The sequence below is a fragment of the Hylobates moloch genome, unplaced genomic scaffold (assembly GCF_009828535.3).
Source record: "Hylobates moloch isolate HMO894 unplaced genomic scaffold, HMol_V3 SCAFFOLD_13, whole genome shotgun sequence".
Lineage (NCBI taxonomy): Eukaryota > Metazoa > Chordata > Mammalia > Primates > Hylobatidae > Hylobates > Hylobates moloch.
In genome coordinates this window covers 84,970,444-84,994,443 of record NW_026652288.1, presented here as the reverse complement: position 1 = coordinate 84,994,443, position 24,000 = coordinate 84,970,444, and the positions used below count along the sequence as shown (strand labels likewise).

Genomic DNA, 24,000 nt, shown 5'->3' with positions numbered 1-24,000 from the left:
TATAATTCATATGTGATTCAATTTGCTTCCTTCTCGTAGGAAGTTGCTAATTAATTGGTAAAGTTAACACAGAATAGGCAGCTGGATTTGAGTAAGATAACTAGAAAATTCTTTTGTGATTTTTTGGGGAAAAAAACAAAAAATATTGGCAGAACACGTAAATAATTACATAATTTTTTGGGTTAGTTTAATTACTGACTGAACTGTCATGGTTAATGGGTCAGTATCACCCTGGAAGAAGATTCAAAGAGCTTTTTCCTCAGCCAAGTTGAACGAACAGAATATCCGTCAATGACACATTGGACAGAAATTCAATGATGCGGTGAGCATCTGCCAAAATCACAGTTGTTTTCTCTCCCTCACATGATCCCTACTATCATGAACACAGCTATCTAGGAAAAAGAAAGATATTTGCTGCAAAGTAGCCATCTCTGTACTTCCAGTGATTGGCCCATCACCCAATGAGGTCCCTTCTTTTAAGACAGCCAGAAAACCACATTAAATCCATTCTTCTTTAGCATCTTTTCTTACTACTTTACTCACCTAACTTGATCATGTGTACCTCTAAACCCTGGACTTAAAGTTATCACAGCTGCCCCAAAGCAGCAGACAGTTCATGCTCCTGGGTATTTGTACACGCTATTGGCTTACCTGGAGTACCTGTCACACCTGGTGTTAATTTGTCTTATCAGTCAATAAACAATAACACATAAAATACATTTCTGTCTGTTCATCATGCTGTAATTTGTTGAGATAAAAATACATTATAGTCTAAATCCAATTTATACCAACAAATTAGTAGTCTATAATTTTGAGAAGATAAAAAATAAATTGCTTTTTAAAACAATAAGATGGGATGATAAGAATTATTTGACATCACTATTCCTGATAGATAGCATTTACTTATAACTTGAAACCTTGTAATGCTTACTTACAAGTATAATAATGAACAACAAACTTACCGACACTTGGGTAACCAGGCGTAGAAGGGTCTCCTCCTGGATTCAGTGACACCATGAAGGTATCATGGCTAGGATTCACAGTCTTTGGCAAATCACAAGGATCAATATACAGAAGAACACCTCCAAATCCAGCCTTTTCCAATGAGGAAAGCTAAAAGAGGGAAGCAAGCTATTAAAAAATATTATCATGCACATTAAAAGTTCATATAGTGCCATTTTGCCAGTGTGGCTATGATAAGATGACTCTTTTTCTAGTTTTTTTTTTTGTTTTTTTGTTTTTTGTTTTTTTGAGATGGAGTCTCGCTCTGTCGCTCAGGCTGGAATGCAGTAGCGTAATCTCAGCTCACTGCAACCTCCACCTCCCAGGTTCATGCCATTCTCCTGCCTCAGCCTCCCAAGTAGCTGGGACCACAGGCGCCTGCCACCACACCCAGCTAATTTTTTGTATTTTTAGTAGAGATGGGGTTTCACCGCGTCAGCCAGGATGGTCTTGATTGCCTGACCTCGTGATCCACCCGCCTTGGCCTCCCAAACTGCTGGGATTACAGGCGTGAGCCACCACACCCGGCCTTTTCTTTTAAAATAAGCAGATCTTTTAGATTTCTATCAAGCCCAGAAGCTTTTTCTACTGGCCTTTTTTTTTCCTCTTTCTTTTTTCTCCTGTTTTTCTCTATCTCTACCAGCATTGCTATAATGTCTACATTTTATTTCAATTGTCTATTCATGGAATTCCTCACTCTCTGATTTTTAACTAAGTGGATTTTAACTTTCTACTTTTTTTGGATTAATAGAGGATCTACCATACATAATGTTCTTATTTTAAAAGGAGAGTTGTTGTGACCATTACGTCTTTCCCTAAAGCAGAAATCACCCGCAGTATTGTAACATATTTTTTCCAGGGCTGAGCCTGTCACACCAGTCATTAAAATGTTGAAATACTGCCATGCTGTTTAGAAAATAGCCACTGTCCTGAACCTCCTGACAGCCCCCAGTATACTAGTCATCTTGGTCTCTGCGTGGAGGTACCAGCCAGACCTCCCAGATATAGCAACTGAGGAATTTACATGTAACCTTATGGGGGTCTCCTTCTGAAAGATTAGCCCTTGTTCTGCCCCCGTCGTTAAATGTTTTGAAAATAGACCCTGTCATTTGAGACATATTTAACGTAAAGATTCCTCTCTGTTCCTTGGTAAGCACACAATAGATAAGTATGATGGAACAGAAGAACTTGACAATATACTAAGTTTCTTTTTATTTTAACTCTTTAAATTGATTTTTTTTGTGAAGAGCTTATTCATTTTAGTCATCTTAGTATGACTTACCTGATATGAAAAACAATAATCATGATTTGCTAATTGTATTAGTTTTTCAAGAGAGAGGAAAAGTAATTAGAGAACATAAAGATAATAAAGGAGAACATGACTGAAGGTCATATTCAATATAGGCAGTCACTGCTCATTGTGTGACTTTAGTTAACACCCATACTTCACTCCCCAATTACTGCTTATGTTGCTTATTGACTTTTGCAGCGGAGTAAGCAAGGCAGCACCACTCGCTGAGGACAGGGATTGTGCTTATCTTCTCTATCATTGTACACTTTGCACTTGGCAGGCTTTCAAGAGTATTGCTAAATGAGAAAATGAATGAGACAGATGCAGGCTAGGCACAACAGCTATTTTTATTTTTATTTTTTGAAACACAGTCTCGCCCTGTCGCCCAGGCTGGATTGCAGTGGTGCAATCTCGACTCACCACAACCTCCACCTCCCAGGTTCAAGCCATTTTCCTGCCTCAGTCTCCCAAGTAGCTGGGATTACAGGCGCGCACCACCATGCATGGCTAATTTTTGTATTTTTAGTAGATACGTGCTTTCACCTTGTTGGCCAAGCTGGTCCCAAATTCTTGACCCCAAATGATACTGCCACCTCGGCCTCCCAAAGGGCTGGGATTACAGGCGTGAGCCACCGTGCCCTGCCCAGCAATTCTTAAAGAAAGGAGAGCCCTGAGAAAATATTTGGGAAGCCCTCCTATTAGGAAAAATAAAACATAATTGCACATATAGCATGAATTTAAAACAATGTGCCAAAAATAGAAACAGACATTGAATTTAAGTATGCCACAATCATGGCATTTTTTCTAGTGCTTTAAAAATGCTCTTCCAATTTTTGGTGTAATGAACAGCATGTATTGTTTTTATGATTAAATAAAGTAACACTGAGAACCTAAGTAAAACATAAATGACTAATTTCTCTTCTATAACAACCATGCATAGCAGACTTTTGTCATTATTTTCCCTTCAGTGTTTTAGTAGAAAGGAGGGAAGAATTTAAGGAGAAATGGGGAATGAGAAAAGGAAAAAGAGCAAAGAATGTGTGAATGAGAGAGCCACATTTAAGACTTACTCTTCAAATCCTCACCCCCACCCATGTGGGGGAGGGAGAGTCTAATGTTTACATGCAGAAATAGAATGTAACTCTGCAATTAAAAGGGAAACATGGATGAATCTCAAAAGCATCATGCTAAATGAAAGAAGCCAGACTAAAAAAGCTGTTTCCTGTATAATTCCATGTACATGACATTCTTGAAAAGTTGAAACCCTAGGAACAGAAATCAGATCAGTGATTGCTAGAGAGCAGTTGGGGAGAGTAGTTTAATTACAAAGGTGAGGAGGGGATTTTGAGGGAGATGGAAATATTCTGTATCTTGACTGTAGTGGTTGTTACATTCATCATACATCATACACACATCACCTTAAAATGGTTAATTTTACTGTATGCAAAATATGCCTCAATAGACAACAAAAAAAATCTGTAAATAAATGAATGTACATACTGCAAAATGTTAAGAGTGGCATTCTGTAGGTGGGAATATTGTTCATTTTTATATCTTCTTTCAGTATTCTGTATTAGTTTTTAAATAAATAAAAACTAACAAGTCTTTTGAGGGAAAAATATAAAAACTTCACTGGACAGAAAGTTTCTAAATATTAACAAATTACCTTTTATTACTAAAGTAATTCATGATCATTACAGAGAAAAACGTGTAGGCAAAGGAAAAAAAAGTTCCATCATTTTATCTGTCAGGAAATAGTTAATGTTAACTTGATGGGGTGTCTAGACCCTTTTACTAGTGTTTATGAACACACATAAATACACTAAAACAAAGTCAAACCACATCATAAATGCTACTCTGCAATCTCTTTTCATTTGCTTATCAGTACAAAATAAACATTTGTCTATGTTGATAAATACAATTTTATATAATTTAAATTGCCATATACTGTTAAATTTACATATATAATATAAATACTACTATATAGAGAGGCATAAATGTTATTTAACCAATCCCTGTTAGTCATATAACAGTTGTTAATTTTTAATTTGTTAATTAAAATAATTTTAAACTCTTCATAATTTTTCAATATTATATGCAATAAACATGCTTGTAGCAAAATCTCTGCAGCAATATCTATTTTCATGAAATATATTTCCACAGGTGGAATTTCCAGGTTAAATCATTCATTATTTTATGATTTTTGATAAGCTATTTTCCCTTTAGAGGAGCTAAGTTATAGTCTTACTAGCTATATATGTTTTCACTTCCCTTCACTCTAACCAACAATTAACATTATTTCTTTTTAAGCAATATTTACCGATGTACCCAAAAATAATTTGTCAAAAACATATATTTTAATTGCAAGTCAAGTTAAACCTATTTCTGTATGATTTGGGCTATTTACATGTTTTTTGAGAATTACTTGCTTGTGAAAAACTATTTTTAAGATTTCTGGGCCACTTATCCATCTACAACAACATATTGGGTGTCACTTTTTTGAAAGTAAAACACTGGAATTGGGATATGGAGAGAAGTAGGACAAGTTCTCTGAACATCTAAGGAAGTTCAGTTTACCAGCAGGATGGCCAAATATTTCTATCTTGAGTGCTAACTCCAATTAACTGGGAAAGTATAGCTGTCTAGGGAGGGATTGTGAGGTCAGGTTCAGGGTCATTGCAAAAGTTGTTCTATGAGTGATGTCTTCCACAAGCAGAGGAAAGGGATATGGGAATCCACAATTTTTTTTTTTTTCATGTGCTAACCCTGCTTTAGTGGGATAATCAAAATATCCTCAAGAACTCCTTCTGTAAAGGTAAGTACAATAACTATTTGACTGTTTAATTTTCATGAAACCTAGTGTTTTAGAGCTAAGTCAAAAGTAACATGCTAGAATTGCCAATTGTGTCTCTTCTAAGTATATGTTATGACCCCTTTTATAATCAATATAGACCATGAATTTTTCTATAGCTGATGGCCTATAATTAAGCAATAGGGTGTAATCATATACTATTTTTGGCTAGAGTTGATTACTCACCCACAGCCCTGAAGGGATAGAGCCCAATATGTGACTTAGCTCCCTCTTCCACTGTATGCCTGAAATGGTTTGACCTGAGGTGAACACCTGTTCAATGCTGTCAAATTTGGTTACTGATGCCATCTGTCACTGGCCATCATAGTGCTCTTAATTTAGAAATATGACACTTAATTTCAGAAATTATCTATTTTTGGATTTCCAGTGAAGTTGGTAAAAAAAGACACTGCCTATAATACCAAACAAATGAGAAGTGTTCCTCTGTATTGCTAATGACATTTTGAACATGCTGAGGTTGGGGTTGTCTAAAATGTTTAGAAAAAATATGCTACTCTGGAAGGATTATATTTTTTAAAATGCATTCAAAGACAAGCCTACATAAAAGGGGTGAAGCCTGCTGTCTCTGGGCTATCTGCTTCAGCTGGTGGCAGATTGTCCCTTGGCAAAAGTATTTAGTCCTGCTCAGTACCTCTTAGGGTTTGAGATAGTTTAAGATATAGAATGATGACTACATGGGGGTCTAATTCCTGAAAAATGGGGTCAAGCCTTAGGCCAAGACTTCTTGACATTGAACTTCAACTATCCCTGATTTATCTCTCTCAAATATCTATACGTGATAGGCTGGGGGTCCTTTGCCATGCTCAACCACGTAACCACCTTGCTCATGGTATAGAAACTATGAGCCTTTTGATGGAAACTGTTGACAAAAAAGGAGCAGACAGTCAGAGAAAATGTAGATAAGGGTGGGCAAAAGAGGGAATACCGTGCACAGATCCAGGTCCCGCTGTACTCCTTTTACTTGAACTGGGTAAGATTTACCTCCCTTTCTTTGACAAGGCTTCTGTTACTTGAAAATATATCAATCATAACCAAGAGAGGTAAAAAATCATTAGTATGGGAAACAATTCAGAAATTTGGTACCAACCTTGACACTAAATAGCTGTGTGACAACTTATATAATTTTTCTATGCCTTGGTTTCATCATCCACAGAATGCAAAGATTGATTTATATTGCTCCCAAAGATCCTTTGTGCTCTAAATGAAAAACCATGTAGTCTAACTCAATGATTTTGTTAAATGTTTATAAAGACATTCATTGCATTTCAAAATATAGGGCCATATATGAAATTTGCTTTTAAACTGTTGGTGAGGAATATATTCTCCCCCCAAAACATCAAAATTTCTATTGTTAAAAAAGCCTTAAAATAGTGTTATGATGTGGTTTATGAGAATATGTAGTATGAACATTTTACTTTTGCATTAAACTTCTTTTAGCCACAATATAAAGAAAACTGAAATATTTAGAATCTACCCATTAAAATCCTTCCGAGTAAATAAACTATTCCTTTCTTCCTTTTCAGCTCTAATTTTATACTAGAAAATGCTAATTTTATTTTTCAAAACTATTTCACAGTATTTATAGCCTAAAATATGCTGCTGCATGTATATGACAATTGCATAATCACGCAGGGTTAAATGAACACTGTTAAAACAGCTTTTAACGTTCTGTTTATATTGGGAATAGTTCTACCCTAAAAGTTCTTCCAAAAGTATTTTATTCCCAGGAGAGAATTTAAATATTACATAAATTTATTAACATGTTTATTCAAAATGTCCTTTCCTGATAATTACTAATCCTTCCATAGTTAATGATTCTTCCTGAAAAATATATAAATATTTCACATTACATTTTCAATGAATACAGGGATCATTAAACAAACCTCCTTGGCCGGGCGCGGTGGCTCACACTTGTAACCCCAGCACTTTGGGAGGCCGAGGAGGGCGGATCACGAGGTCAGAAGATCGAGACCACGGTGAAACCCCGTCTCTACTAAAAATACAAAAAAAAAATTAGCCAGGCGTGGTGGCAGGCGCCTGTAGTCCCAGCTACTCGGAGAGGCTGAGGCAGGAGAATGGCGTGAACCCGGGAGGCGGAGCTTGCAGTGAGCCGAGATTGCGCCACTGCACTCCAGCCTGGGTGACAGAGCGAGACTCCATCTCAAAAAAAAACAAAAACAAAAACAAAAAACCTCCTTTACATATGCCTCCCACCCTCTTTTATTTAGCTCAAAGAATCACTAAGTGCTTAACTCAATGTAATCCTTGACCAAGTTTTCATGGGTGCTAACATCCCAACATGAGCAAGGTAGGTGACTGATATAGGGTGCTAGACTAGCAACTGAGAAATAGTCCTTAGTCATGCTGTGACACTTTTCAGTTTCTATACCCAAGGTCAGTCCACTCCCATCAAGCTACATTATAGCTCCATCACCAACAATAACAAAGAATGCATCATTGGAAGTATTTGTATGCCCACAGTGCACCAAGTGAAATTGTATTTTGTCTTTCTTCCCAGAAATTAAAAAGGATTTGGTAGGTAACTTCAGTGGCACTAGATTGTGACTGGCTTGAAGCAGGAACCTTATAGCTTCATCTTTTCTACCCAATGCCTCATAGAGTGCCTAGCAGAAAATAATATTTCTATTGCCGTTGAGTTGATGAATAAATTATGACATGTATCCAGTAATGAATGAATGAAAAACATAATGTATATGGTACAAGTGTATTACATGGATGCTATTTTGCTTGACCATTAACACCTACTGGCAAGAAAACGTACACAACACTTTTTGTTGTGGCATCTGATCTAACTATATATATATTATACTAGAAAATGCTAATTTTACTTTTCAAAACTATTTTACAGCATGTATAGCCTATATATATATATATAGTTAGAATGTGAAGGTAAGTATTAAGCCAGCTTGTTCTTGAAATTTGAGACACAATACATTTAATTAAATATGTTATGTTCTCTCTTTATCCTTCTGTAAAAATACATAAGCAAAAATAGGTTTATTTTATTTTGATTTTTGTTTTGTTATCTAAGAGTAGAGAATGAAGAGAGTGGTGGAGACTAGCCCAATGAAGTTTGAATGTGTAATTTTATCTTGCTGACTTATTTTTACAAATAAAATATTTTTGGCCAACTGCAAGGTGGCTGATTCCATATTTCTTGCAGGGCACTGTACTAACACATTCTTTTGATGTATAGTATATAAACCCATACGTCCTATCAATTGCCAAATAATCTGCTCTGAAATAAATAGTACTAGCAATATATGGGCAAGACACGGCAGTAACATTTTATTATTCAAGGAAAATTAATGCCAGAGAAGGTAAGAGAGAAAGGACACGTTTTTGAGATGGATCTTGTTGCGCCAGGCTGGAGGCATGGGACAATTTGGCTAATGCACCTCCGCTCCCGGTTCCCTCCTGAGTAGCTGGGACTACAGGCGCACGCCACCATTCCCAGCTAGTTTTTTATTTTTAGTAGAGACATGGTTTTACCATGTTGGCCAGGATGGTCTTGATCTCCTTACCTTGTGATCCACCCGCCTAGGCCTCCCAAAGTGCTGGGATTACAGGTGCGAGCCACCATGCCGGGACCACTTTTCTGATTCCTGCTATCCAACTTCTCTTCTTATTAACTTCTATTGTTACTTTTAACCAAAACATATTTTCTCACCCGATAGGAGGATGCTGTTATTGTCATTTGGGCAGTCTACTTTTTTTTTTTTTGAGACAGAGACTGGCCCTATTGCCCAGGCCGGAGTGCAGTGGCGCAATCTCGGCTCACTGCAAGCTCCGCCTCTCGGGTTCACGCCATTCTCCTGCCTCAGCCTCCCGAGTAGCTAGGACTACAGGCGCCCGCCACCACGCCTGGCTAATTTTTTGTATTTTTAGTAGAGACGGGGTTTCACCGTGGTCTCGATCTCCTGACCTCGTGATCCGCCCGCCTTGGCCTCCCAAAGTGCTGGGATTACAAGTGTGAGCCATCGTGCCTGGCAGGGCAGTCTACTTATTCACAGTGTCTAGCAAGGGAATAGTAGTTGAATTCCACAGGTAGGATTTCGTCCATTCACAGATGCTCCTAAATTGTCTACTCACCCTTTTGAACCACTAAAATGTTATCCCGATCTTTTTACTTTTGCTGGTCGGAATATACGGCATACTGAACTACCACTTGGATATCAAGAACCAAAGGGAAAAGCTTGTATTTTTTCCATCATTTAACTCCTTCAAAACATTGGTCCAGTACGAGGAGTGTTCACCTGGCCTCTATAGCTAGAAAAGCTTTCTGAATCTTCATGTAGAGAAGAAGAGTGACAAAAATAAGACCTTAGTTTTACAGAAAAATTTAAGTCTCACTGTTATGGACTGAACTGTGTTCCCTCAAAATGCATATGTTGAAGTCCTAACCTCTAGTATACTTCAGAATGTGGCTATATGTGGAAATAGGACCTTTAAAGAAGTGATTAAGGTTAAATGAGGTCGAATGGGTGGGCCCTAATGCAATATGACTCAGGTACTCAGAAGCAAAAGAAGAGATACCAGAAATGCATGGGACAGAATAAAAAGGCCTTATGAGGACACACTGAGCCTAGGAGAAAGGCCTTAGGAGAAACCAAACCTATAAGCCTTTGATCTTGGACTTCTAGACTCCAAACTGTGAGAAAATAATTTTTCCTAGTTTAAGCCACCCGGTCTATGGTATTTTGCTATAGCAGCCCTAGCAAACTAATAAATCCACAGAAGGCAAATATCTGCCAAACTATACAAAGGTTTAGGAACATTATTGTGATTATGATGTAGATCTTTGAGTCAACTTTAGGTCGAATTATCAAGTACTTAACTGTATATCTCCTATGTGCCAGGCACTATCTCTTATTTGTTGATTTTTACTCAGATCATTTGATATAAGTTATTATAACTCTCTTTATCCAGTCACTGAAATTGTGCTCCATGAAGGTTAAGGGAATGGCCCAGAGTCAGAGCTGATAAGTGGTAATGGCGGGAATCAAACTTGAGTTTTCTGAATTCAAGTCTCATAATCTTTTCACTAAAGTATGCCTTTCCTCTCAATTATACGTCCATCCTTTACAAAAAGACTGGCTAAAGGGTGAATTTATAAAACATATCAAATGCTTCTTAATGTGATCTGCTTTCTAAGAAGACTCTGAAATCAATACTATGAGAGTTATATGCCTGTTTATTTAGATTGTTAAAAAAAAAAAAAAAAAGACCTGGATTTTTGCAAAGCCCTGTCATGGGGGTTAATGTATATAGAAACAATAGATTGGGACATTTTAGATTAAAATTTCATATGTATAGTAACATAAAAAATAAACTTAAAAAATATGAACCTGACATCTCATAGTACGTTCTTATTTATTCAAATTAAATAGATCTAGCATATGTGAAAAATAAAAATACTGGACAGGACACGTAATATATAATCACTTCTTAGGCAGATATTTTTACTTCGGAAGCTCAAATATTACGCTATCCTTCTTTTTTAGATTGTTTTTCTATTAATAGGTTTGCCATCTGGCCCTTTACTTATGTATTGTGTTGTAAGAATGCCACTAAAAATGCTTGTAAGATTCTAGTTTCTCTGTTATATTTCAGAAATATACTCATTTTTCTTTGTTAGTTTTAAAAAAAGACTATTATGATTAGGAAAATTCACTGTAATCAGACTGAGTATATCCAAGGCATAATCACATCATTTTTCTTCGAATTCACTGAACACCTTTAATTGGGATTTCAAATTGCTTTACTTGATGTATCTAAAGTCATTTAAATAATTCTAGCAAGATTAATAAGAAGCAATGACCTCCTGCTTTTGTAAAGGAAAAAATACTTGAAGTTATTTAGAAAGTTAGGGCTGCTGCAGAGTTCTGAATATAATCTTCAGCTTTTATCATAATTCAGGAAGGAGGGAGGGAGGGAGGAAAGAAGGAAGGAAGGAAGGAGGGAGGGAGAGAGGAAGGAAGGAAGCAGGAAAGGAAGGAAAGAAAGGAGGGAGGGAGGGAGGAAGGCAGGAAAGAAGGGAGGAAAGAATGGATGGAGGAGGGAGGAAGGAAGGGATAAAGGGAGGGAGGGAAGAAGGGAGGAAAGGGGGGGTAAGGGAGGAAGGAAGGGAGCATTTCCTGTTTCATGAGATCTACTGATTCCAACTTAAACTAATTTCCCATTGTGGCCTCATAATAACACGGTGGAATTATTCTTACTTTACAAATAAAGCAACCATGATGTAAGGATAACAAGATCAAGACCACATAGTTAATATATTTCAGACTGCAAATGAACAGACAGAAATGTGTCTTCATAAGGTATTTTCCTGTACTTTTCCCCCAGTAAGATACATTGCTTCCAAATAATGGAAAATAATAATGCGACTTTATAGATTTCTTTTTTAAATTCATATAATGTTATTTGACAATTTTTGCAATGGTTGTCGCATGGAAGAAGCCCAGTCTTAAAAAAAAAAAAAAAAAAAAAAAAAAATCCATGTTCTAGATTGAGTATATAGTTCCAGAGTGGGGACCAGAAAGTATTTTCCTCATTTCTTTTATTTTCAGAAAGAAGTATCTGAGGAACTGAAAACACAGTGGCACAGGGTCCTTCCCCTGTTAAGGTGGTTTATGAACTGAAAAGAATAAAGAGCACAAATCTTTAATAAGTTTTCTAATGTGATTCCACTCCTCACAGCCAATATTGGGGGGAAACATGCAAACCTTATTAGTAAATATATTGTTAATATTATCAACTGCATGCACTTTTTTTTTCATCTGTAGACATGCTGCTGCTTTTGAACTGAACAAATTATATTCAAGAGGAACAGAAAATAATATTAGTTCTATATGTTAGATATTAAGTCATAAAGACAGTAGGCTTCTGATTTACCAACTTATTATTTATTTTAGTGCTTATATATGTAATTGTATGAGACAGAGAGGAAGAGATGGGGGTGAGGAGATAAAAAATGACCTCATATAGTGACATGCATGAACCTCTGGGATTATAGATTTTTTTTTCATTGAATAAGCAAGATCAAATAAAGTATAGAGCTCTTCATCATTTAGTCTGTGAAAATTTACTATATTTAAGTTTTTTATTAAGCTACCAATATTCTTAACTAAGAGTATATATAATAAAGCCATAATAAATGGGGAGAAACTTATAGACAATAACTAATAAGAATAAAATATCTCAAAAGGTAATAAAATACCAGAAATTAGCTACTGGTTAGGTTTAGTGACATACATAATTTTCTGATATGTCAATGTGTATAAGAATCAACATTCTTCTATTTCTACTGCCTTCAAAATTGTCTTTATAACTGAAATACTAAATGGAGCTTCCAATTTTCTTATATATAAAAGAAAAAAAATAGTGACTAAATGTATATTTGATGTTCAATGACTTTGTAATTATAGCATTATGAATCATCCTATGAAGAGAAAGAAAACAACAAAGTCAGCTTTTGGCATTATTTGCTTTAAATAAATGTTTATATATAATTCCCTCCAAGGCTGGTGGGTATAAAAAGAATGTATTTGGAAAAAAAGCAAATGAATATTATCATTAAAGGCTTATGTCAAATCACTTTTGAAATTTTATCATAAAAACGTCAGATCTTAAACTGCTTGCAAGTTCCATATGATATTATAAGCTACTAGTAGTACATTTGAATTTGTCTAATTGTTTTTCTGTTGTTTGGCCTGCCAGCAACATTAGCAGATGAAAAAACACCGGACTGAGAGTAAGGGTCTTGTCCTGAACCAGCCATTAAGAGAGACATGCTGGGCATGACACTGAAAAGCTCTGAAGTTCATTCACAAAAATGGATGACATTTGCCCTGCCAAATACACAAAATGACTAGCAGATCCAAAGGAGGTAATATATCTGAAGGATTTTCAGAAGCGTAAAATGCTACGTAATATGCAAGTTATTTTTCCTCCTTATTTTATTATTAATCAATTTATTTATTTTGGAGGTTATTATAAAGAAGAGAAAGAGGGAAAGCAGATTGAGAATTTAGGTTATGTGATTTCTTTGCATTTGTCTAGGGTGGGGAGTAGTGTCAGGGAAGCTGAAAAAAAACAGTTATCCTGAAAAAAAAAAAGTTTCTTTAAGGTCTTCTAGTTCTTCTGTAATTTTTTTAAACCACATTTTTTTCTACACTTTTATAATTTATTGCTTGCCTTTTAAAAATAGGATAATGGGCTGGGTAAAGTGGCTTACGCCTGTAATCCCAGCACTTTGGTAGGCCAAGGCAGGCGGATCACCTGAGGTCAGGAGTTTGAGACCAGCCTGGCCAACATGGTGAAACCCTGTCTCTACTAAAAATACAAAAATTAGCTGGGCATGGTGGTGGGTGCCTATAATCCCAGTTACTCAGGAGGCTGAGGGAGGAGAATCACTTGAACCTGGGAGGTGGAGGTTACAGTGAGTTGAGATTGTGCCATTCCACACCAGCCTTGGCAACAAGAGTGAAACTCCATCTCAAAAAAAGAAAAAAAAAAAAAAAGATAAATGATTTATCACATTTTCCTTACCAATCAGGGAAATAAATTTGTTACTTTATTATTCATTTTTCTTCATTAAAAAGAAGCGATCTACTTCACAGAGATGTAATTTCTCAACCCCTCTTGAAATTAACGTATTTAATTGTATAATTACACAGGATGAGTACAGACACAAACAGCTAAGGGATATTTTCACTCCTGGGCATGCTCAAGGATTCATATACATGCCCATGAATTATTGCTAGCTTCTTTTATAAGGGAGCAAATCGGATGCCTAGTTCATGTACAGAATTCGATTAAGAACAGAAAGAATTTCACTAATTAGAAAGATTGACAGTTGGCAAAGAAGGTCAGAGTGCATGTCGCTTGTCTGTATAGTTTATAGATTACCAGTTGCCTTTGCAATCCTGTCTGTTAGAAATTGATAAAATCTTTTAACAGTACAAACCCATCAGAGGTCGAAGTTAGGGAGATTCCACTTCCCTAGTCCAGAAAGCCATCCCTATTCCATCTGGGGTGAATAAATAAATTACCCGCATGCATATTGTCATTCAAATCCTAGATATTATTTAAAGAGATAAGATAACAAAAGCCCATTCTGGCTCTAACTTACCTTTTGAACAAGACATTCACTGTTAAAGCAACATGCTACATTTTTCGTCACAGACATTTAAGGGTTTATAGTTCCGAGTATTATTTCAACGGACTGTATCCCAGGTGACTTAGGCATCTACCGCCAGTCCCCTGCCGTGCAACCCCCTACCTCCTTTCCATTGCTTTGGTACTGTATTAAGACAGGATGCTAGGAAAAGAACATACCCAGTTTAACGTCTGAGTGCAAAGAAATGATGAAAACAGATACTTAGATGTACAGCTCTCAAGTATCCCCAATGTGATGAACAACATTAGAGAGATACTGAGCAAACAAGACACAAAACAGAAATACGTGTGAAAAGCTGAAAGAGAAAAAGTCAGCACAACTGATCTTACGGTTCACAGCTTCTTTCCATGTGGGTTTATCACAATGGAAATTATGTCTCTCTTCTTTCATAAAAAAATGGTTTTCTCTATAAAAATGTCTATCCCACAAGAATACATCTAAACTTGATTAAAACAATAATATTTAAGCAAAAATGATGTTTAAGCCAGCATATCTACCTTTCATAGGCATTTGTAGAATCTTTACCAGTTACTGTGCACATCAAGTGGGAGTGAAAAATTACTTTACTTTGTTTTCTCTTTTAATTGAATAAGTTTTGCTCATGTTGTGATAACAGGTTTATTTGAAAGTGAAAGTAATTTGTTATAGAACAGCAGCTTTTATAAATGGAAACTTCTACAACAGAACATTGTGAGGTGTTTAAATATTAACCAGACATATTACTCACTCTTTACACTAAATTTCAGAAACTTAATACAAATTAAGTACATACTTTATTGCTAGATCTTGCTTACCAGTGCTAAGAAATCCACAATGTTCAATTCTAATTAAAAATGAAATTGAACTGCAATTCCCTGGAAACAAGGGCTGATCAGACTCAATAAGCTTTACTTAATTTATTTCAGAATCAAAATAATTGAATTGCTCATAGACAAAGACAAAAAAATGCTTACATTGTTAAAGAAATATATGCTTCTGAATCTTTTGTAATTTTATTATATTTTCAAATGTTCACAGCTGATTGCATGTTTCATATTTATATCTCAAAATATTCAAGGGTACAAGAACATTCCAGACACCTTTATTTTTATTATTCTCAATTTCTATACGTATACTTACTAGGACTGCCCCATACATAACATACGCTAACATTTAAAAATTTAAACAGGTAGAGAAATACTATTATATTTCATTATAATTTATTTTTCTAATTGAACTAGTACTTTCCAAAAGGACTTTTCCAAAGGTTTGACTTATTTAATTGTCACAACTACTCCAGGGGAATTTTAAGATGACTCATTATTTTTCTTATTTGTATATATATATTTTTAATTTAATAAATTGTCACCCTGGGAGGGGTTGTGATTTTTCTATGGTTACAGATCTGTTAATAGTGACAATAGAATACTGGTTTTAAACAAATTTTAAAATGGAAAAATAACCTTAACAGGAATTAAGAGCATACTATTGGGCAAAGAGCGAGCAAATCTTCCTGTCTTTGCATTTCCAATTCTTGTATATGAGGATTCAGATTGAGATCACAGTGGGCCTACCAGAAGTCTGAGAAATCTGTAGGTTCCATATGGAATGGCTTAATTTTCAGAAAGAATGTTCCTTGGATACAAAGTTGGATTAAGGAGTGATAATTCTAGAATAGTCCTATATAGTATCTCTAAGAAGCTCTGGACTTCCAGGTTGGAGTGCAGTGGCATGATCTTGGCTCACTGCAACCTCCTCCTCCAGGGTTCAAGCGATTCTCCTGCCTCAGCCTCCTTAGTAGCTAGGACTACAGGCATGCGCCACCAAGCACGGCTAATTTTTGTTTGTTTTTTAAGCAAAGATGGGTTTTCACCATGCTGGCCAAAATGGTCTGGATCTCCTGACCTTGTGATCTGCCTGCCTCATGATCCACCCGCCTCAGCCTCCCAAAGTGCTGGGATTACAGGCACGAGCCACCGCGTCTGGCCGCTTTGGATTTTTATATAAGAACAGAGACTCAGATCATTGGAAGTGTCTGGAGACAAAATGAGTATGGATTCTGTTTCAGAAGATAAGAGTTTGTGTAGGAGGAATGTCCACCTGTCAAGGAATTCATAAGTCACCCTGGCACTCGGTAGTAGTTTTATCTAAGTACGTTTTTCTAATGGTATTTGCCTTATATAGGTAAAATAAATAAGATAAATGAGATAATATAAAATAATACCTTGAAAAAGGAATATGTAAAATAGCACCATTTTCACCATTAATGTAGCAATGTACTTTTTACCAAAGGATCTCAAAAATGTTTAAGAAAATAAAAAAAGTGTGTGTAATAATGTTGGATGGGCACATAAAATCAGAAAATAGAAGAAAACCCCAAAACCATGAGGTAAATATTTTAATGAACATTGAGTAAGCTGGAAGAAAAATAAAACATATACGTTTTTACACTAAAAGAAAATAGATAAATTATTGTATTGAAATCAAAGACGTTTGAATTGGATATAAAGAGAATGAAACCCTAGCAATACGTTTTTTATAAAAAAAATTCTTAAAACAAAATAATAAAGATTTGTGAAAATAAGCAAATAGACACCAGCAAATTAAAGAGACACAAATTCATATAAAAACGTTAAATTAAAAGCAATAAAGATGGAAGGTATATATTATGTAATGAATAAACATTAAAGAAATAGATAAAGAACGTGCCATAAACCTGAAAGCACTCAACAAACCTAAAGGCAGAATAAACATGTATTTGAAATTCAAGATAGAATTCATAAATAGCATTACATAAGAGATGTCCGTCTTTCAGAACTGGACAAATTCTGAGAGTCAAAAATTGTAAGAACATACAGGAATTTAACAGTTTAATAATAAAGTTCAGTTAGAGAATTACGTTCCTTGGAGAACACATACACACACATAAACATACGCACACAAACACACACACACACACAAACACACACACACCATATAAGCATTTTACAAAATATTCTATACATGTGGCCACAAGGAGAATCTTTTAAAAAGTATAATAACTAGATTCTTATTGGCCATATTATTTATCTATTTAACATATCCAATTAGAAATTAATAATAAAAATGAAGAAAATTAATTGATTCTCAAATAACTTTGTATCACAGAGCACATCGACAGCATCTAGAATGCAATGAAAAGTAAAATATGTAACAATGAAACTCTTGGAATACAGTGGAACCTATGTTTATAGTTTAGTTCACGTGTAGTTTACATAGGAACTTAATTCTCATTTTAAGAAATTAGAAAAACCAGTTCAAAATTAAGTACGACAAAGGAATTATTTAATATAAAAGCAGAAAATAAAGTAGAAAATAAAGGAGAAAAGCATATAATTTCAAAATTTATGAGTCTGAAAAGTATTTGCACATTATAATACCTGCAGCATTAAGAACGGAACAGATTCGTCACAACTGACAGCTAGCTGAAGGTTGCAGCATCTGTGTAAACTAAATATTTCCAAAGTAGTTCCACCATGTCCCCAGACTCAAATCAGACAAAATATCCAGCAGTGGAGCATCTGGTCTGGCAGCTGCCGAGCACACCCTGCGAGTTGAAATGAGCACCGGCTTCATGGGGAAACAAAAGAGGAGACTGCCACAGGAAAGGCCTTTAATAAAGCCAACAACAGGCAGAAACAATGCCAAATTAACATAGAAATGAGTGCAGGCATGTGTCATTTTGTCTCAATTATAAAAGCCAAATCTGCAAAGAAGAGAGTCATGCCAGACTTGCATAGAGGGTTTCAATTATTGAATATTTAGGTCCTAAGCATGTGGACATACATATATAGCTGTAACTCCTCCAGAGAGAAGACAATGGAAAAGAAAGACGGGTAAGTATGTTCCCTATCTGGATAGTTGAAAAGAAGGAGAGTATCCACTAATAAATTCATTTCCGCACATCCAAAAGCTCATGACTCCTGATTATGACAGACACTGATGTGAAAGAAACCAGACAGATAATTTGCGTGGAGTGGTATTTCTCTTCCCTTTCTCTTTTCTCCTGTCTGGAGCAAATAACGATACTTTTTCATTCTTGAATTCATAATGATTACTTTGTCTTGAAATTGTTAAAAATAAATAAGACTAAGAAAATCACCATTTGGATTTGGTTGTATAGGTCTTTAACCTTTCTCTCATTTTCATATGTAAAAAAAAAAAAAAAATCCTAATTCCATGAAACTATCCACTCCCTTCACATGACTAACATAATTTTACAAGGATTTCGGTGGTAGAAGGAAAAGCCCCAAGTTAAGCCACAGCCCACTGTCCACTGCTGTCCTATTGGCTTCATATAACATCTAGAAAGGACTCTAGTAAAGGAAGGCAATTGATAAATTGTGAAATCAAATGGATGAAAAGTCACATCATTTCAGACTTGTAAATTTTTTTCACAGAAACTGCTGTAATATTTATTTCTAATCTGTGAAAAATATGAGAATCATTGTTATTATCTAGTTTCTCTGGTAGTATGCTCCCTAAGGGGAATGGAAATGGGAATGGAGGCCAAACCAAAAATTCTGCAAGTAACGCTATGTGCGGTAGTTTAAGACAAATATGATAACTGAATTGTTATACAAAATCTTAAAAAGAAACTAATATATAACCATGAGGTTATCCAATATGGAGACTCATGTCAGATGTAGCTATACATTTTAGGAGTAAGAAAGTAGAAAAATCAGATTAAGATCAGAAATATGGGAAATATTTTTTTGGTGGCATACTCCTTGTTAAAACTATGCAAAACTCAAAAACTTCTTAAAGTATGAAGCTACTAGTTTCAGTAGTCTTAAAAATTATATGATTTTTATATAACTTAATTACTTAAATACAAGGTTTTATCCTTGGAAATGACCACTATTTATTGAATATCTGTCTATATCCTTACATATATTTTGCAGTTGAATCTACACAACAACGCTAAAAGATAGGTGTTATTAATTCCCTTTTGCCAATGGTTTCTGGGGCCAAAAATTTAAGTAACTTGTCTAATCAATCAGCATAAAGTAGTGGGGCTGAAAAAACACAAACAAAACTACATCTGTTTTCAAATCTCATGTCTTTTCAGTCATGCCATGTGTATGTTAAATGTATTCCCTCCAAATGATTTTCACCTAAAGCCATATCTACAAATTATTCATTGTACCTGTCAATGTCTTTTATTACCAATGTTTATTGCTTTAAATATTTCCTTTCAAGTAATCATTGAAACATAATTTTTCTCTTTCTCTTGATCTCCTTTAATTTTCTTATATCCTTTCAATCCTTAACTCTACTCACAAATATGTATGAAAAAATATATATACACACACACACATACACACACATATATATACACACACATGTTTAGACAGATTGATACACATACAGAAGCAGATACATTTATATTTGTGACTGCATTTAAATTGAGTAAGATAGCAGACCTATTGCCCCAGTACTTATAAAATATCTCTCTACTACATATATTTTTTTAACATACTGTACTATACTAGAAAATAGCATTTTCTAACATACGTTATTATTTTAGAAAATCTCATGTTAAAGTAGAAGGTATTTTTAGTAATACAGCATATTTAATATATTTTAAAATCTATCTTTACCTTTCTATAATGTCTGTTCTATCAATTTAGCCTATATATGGAGATGAATGAATGTACTATTTGCATTTCCTCAAAGAAAGCATATATTAACTACCCCATATTTCAAATGGTATGAAAAGTTTATTGAAAAAGTTTACTAGAGTGTCAGATGAATCATAATTATTATTGTAAAATTCCTTAAGTCCCAACTGGACTATCATTAATTAGGGTGGACAAATAATAATGATCTAAAAGTGAATCCATTGAAATACATATGTCAGTGAGACAAATGTTTGCCTTTGATTTATTCTTACACATCATTCACCCTAAAAACTCATTAATTTTCTTTCTCTTTCTGTAAGTATTACTTAATTCCTATGGAATTATACAGTCCAAACTATAATGCTTTGAATACTGTAATAACTTAGGCTCAGCAGAAAGATTCTTAATAGAGAGTTATAGATTGGATAACTCAGAGTACTTAAATAATTACCCACATTTAAACATGAGAAATTATTTCTTTCTTCTCTTACCTTAAGATTGATTACTGCTTTCTGCAACACCATGATCAAATTCATTCTATGCTTTATCTTCTTAAAGTAAATTAAACCATCCCTCATGCCTCTGGCTAACAGCTGGCCAGTTACAAGAGCAGATTTAATTAGTTAACGGTGTCCCCAACTGGAAGGGCAACTGAGTTTATCATACATGCATATCTTTCTTGTGTTTTGTCTCCCTCCGGGTTCCAAGCAAACAGCTTCATATCCTCAGACTGTGGAAGCATCAAAATTATTGAGTAATTCACAATGAATATCCACTGTTACTGGTGTTAGAGATATATCCCATTCTTCACTTAAGAAAAGGAGAGGATTATTTTGGTGCAGTAGAATTTCATCATTCACATTCTTTCTGGTATACATCAGTTGTTATCAATCCTGCCAAAATTCTGTATTTCAGTAATTATTTTCTTCCTATTTCTCTTCTGCACCCATTCTCAGTACATCAATGGACTAAATCACAGCTAATTGACTATGCTTTAGTATGAGTTTTCATATTCAGTGAATCAGAAATGTATAATACAGAAATTGGAATTAACAATGTTTTAAGAAAAAACACATGCAAAAATGCTCATCATCACTGGCCATCAGAAAAATGCAAATCAAAACCACAATGAGATACCACCTCACACCAGTTAGAATGGCCATCATTAAAAAGTCAGGAAACAACAGGTGCTGGAGAGGATGTGGAGAAATAGGAACACTTTTACACTGTTGGTGGGACTGTAAACTAGTTCAACCATCGTGGAAGTCAGTGTGGCGATTCCTCAGGGATCTAGAACTAGAAATACCATTTGACCCAGCCATCCCATTACTGGGTATATACCCAAAGGACTATAAATCATGCTGCTATAAAGACACATGCACATGTATGTTTATTGCGGCACTATTCACAATAGCAAAGAGTTGGAACCAACCCAAATGTCCAACAACAATAGACTGGATTAAGAAAATGTGGCACATATACACCATGGAATACTATGCAGCCATAAAAAATGATGAGTTCGTGTCCTTTGTAGGGACATGGATGAAACCGGAAACCATCATTCTCAGTAAACTATCACAAGGACAAAAAACCAAACACCGCATGTTCTCACTCATAAGTGGGAATTTAACAGTGACAACTCATGGACACAGGAAGGGGAACATCACACTCCGGGGACTGTTGTGGGGTGGGGGGAGGCGGGAGGGACAGCATTAGGAGATATACCTAATGCTAAATGACGAGTTAATGGGTGCAGCAAACCAACATGGCACATGGGTACATATGTAACAAACCTGCACATTGTGCACATGTACCCTAAAACGTAAAGTATAATAATAATAAACAAAAAGAATGCAAAACAGAAAAGACAGCAGCATGCATTTTTGCAGTATTTATGTATTTATTTATTTATTATACTTTAAGTTCTGGGATAAATGTGCAGAAAGTGCAGGTTTGTTACATAGGTATACTTGTGCCATGGTGGTTTTGCTGCACCTATCAACCCGCCATCTATAGTAGGTATTTCTCCTAATGCTATCCCTGTTGGGGGGTTTGGGGACAAGGGGAGGGATAGCAGTATCTCTGGGAAACAGCTAAAGCAGTGTTCAGAGGGAGATTTATAGCACTAAATGCCCATAGGAGAAAGCAGGAAAGATCTAAAATGAACACCCTAACATCACAATTAAAAGAACTAGAGAAGCAAGAGCAAACAAATTCAAAAGCTAGCAGACGAAAAGACATAACTAAGATCAGAACAAAACTGAAGGAGATAGAGACATGAAAAACCCTTCAAAAAAGCAAAGAATCAGATCTGGTGTGGTGGCTCACGCCTGTAATCCCAGCACTTTGGAAGGCCGAGGCAGGCAGATCACCTGAGGTCAGGACCACCTCAAATGAGGTTGAGACCAGCATGACCAACATGGAGAAACCCCATCTCTACTAAAAATATAAAATTAGCTGGGCATGGTGGCACATGCCTGTAATCCCAGCTACTCAGGAGGCTGAGGCAGAAGAATCACTTGAACCCCAGAGGCAGAGTTTGCGGTGAGCTGAGATTGCGCCACTACACTCCAGCCTGGGCAACAAGAGTGAAACTCCATCTCAAAATAAATAAATAAAAATAAATAAATAAATAAATAAATAAATAAATAAATAAATAAATAAATCCAGGAGCTGGTTTTTGAAAAGATTAACGAAATAGACTGCTAGCCAGACTATAAAGGAGAAAAGAGAGAAGAATCGAATAGACACAATAAAATATGATAAAGGGGAGATCACCACTGATCCCACAGAAATATAAACTACCATCAGAGAATACTATAAACACCTGTACACAAATAAAGTAGAAAATCTAGAAGAAAGGGATAAATTCCTGAACCCATACACCCTCCCAAGACTAAATCAGGAAGAAGTTGAATCCCTGAATAGACCAATAACAAGTTCTGAAATTGAGGCAGTAATTAGCCTACAAACCAAAAAAAAGCCCAAGACTGGATGGATTCACAGCCGAATTCTACCAGAGGTACAAAGAGGGGATGGTACCATTCCTTCTGAAACTATTCCAAACAATAGAAAAAGAGGGAATCCTCCCTAACTCATTTCATGAGGCCAGCATCATCCTGATATGAAAACCTAGCAGAGACACAACAACAAAAAAAGAAAATTTCAGGCCAATATCCTTGATGAACATCGATGCAAAAATCCTCAATAAAATACTGGCAAACTGAATCCAGCAGCACATTAAAAAGCTTATCCACCACGATCAAGTCAGCTTCATACCTGGGACGCAAGGCTGGTTCAGCTTATGCAAATCAATAAACGTAATCCGTCACATAAACAGAACCAATGACAAAAACCACATGATTATCTCAACAGATGCAGAAAAGGCCTTCGATAAAATTCAACACCTCTTCATGCTAAAAAATCTCATTAAACTAGGTATTGATGGACCATATCTCAAAATAATAAAAGCTATTTATGACAAACCCACAGCCAATATCATAATGAATGGGCAAAAGCTGAAAGCATTTCCTTTGAAAATCAGCAAAAGACCAGGAAGCCCTTTCTCACCACCAATATTCAACATAGTATTGGAAGTTCTGGCCAGGGCAATCAGGCAAGAGAGAGAAATAAAGCATATTCAAATAGGAAGAGAGGAAGTCAAATTATCTCTGTTTGGAGATAACATATTTAGAAAACCCCATAGTCTCAGCCCAAAAACTCCTTAAGCTGATAAGCAACTTCGCTAAAGTCTCAGGATACAAAATCAATGTGCAAAAATCACAAGCATTCCTATACACCAATAGTAGAGAGCCAAATCATGAGCAAACTCCCATTCACAGTTGCTACAAAGAGAATAAAATACCTAGGAATACAACTTACAAGGGATGTGAAGGACCTCTTCAAGGAGAACTACAAACCACTGCTCTAGGAAATAAGAGAGGACACAAACAAACGAAAAAAATATTCCATGCTCATGGATAGGAAGAAT

General features: G+C 35.6%; 1 protein-coding gene across 1 annotated transcript in view; it reads right to left on the bottom strand.

Moving 5' to 3' along the window:
* The window catches only part of NAALADL2 (N-acetylated alpha-linked acidic dipeptidase like 2), a 959,155-nt gene that overhangs the window by 496,970 nt on the left and 438,185 nt on the right, over positions 1 to 24,000 (bottom strand). The window contains exon 5 of the mRNA XM_032174021.2: positions 963 to 1,113. Within this exon, the coding sequence (XP_032029912.1) occupies positions 963 to 1,113 (151 nt within the window). The remainder of the gene's footprint in view (positions 1 to 962; positions 1,114 to 24,000) is intronic.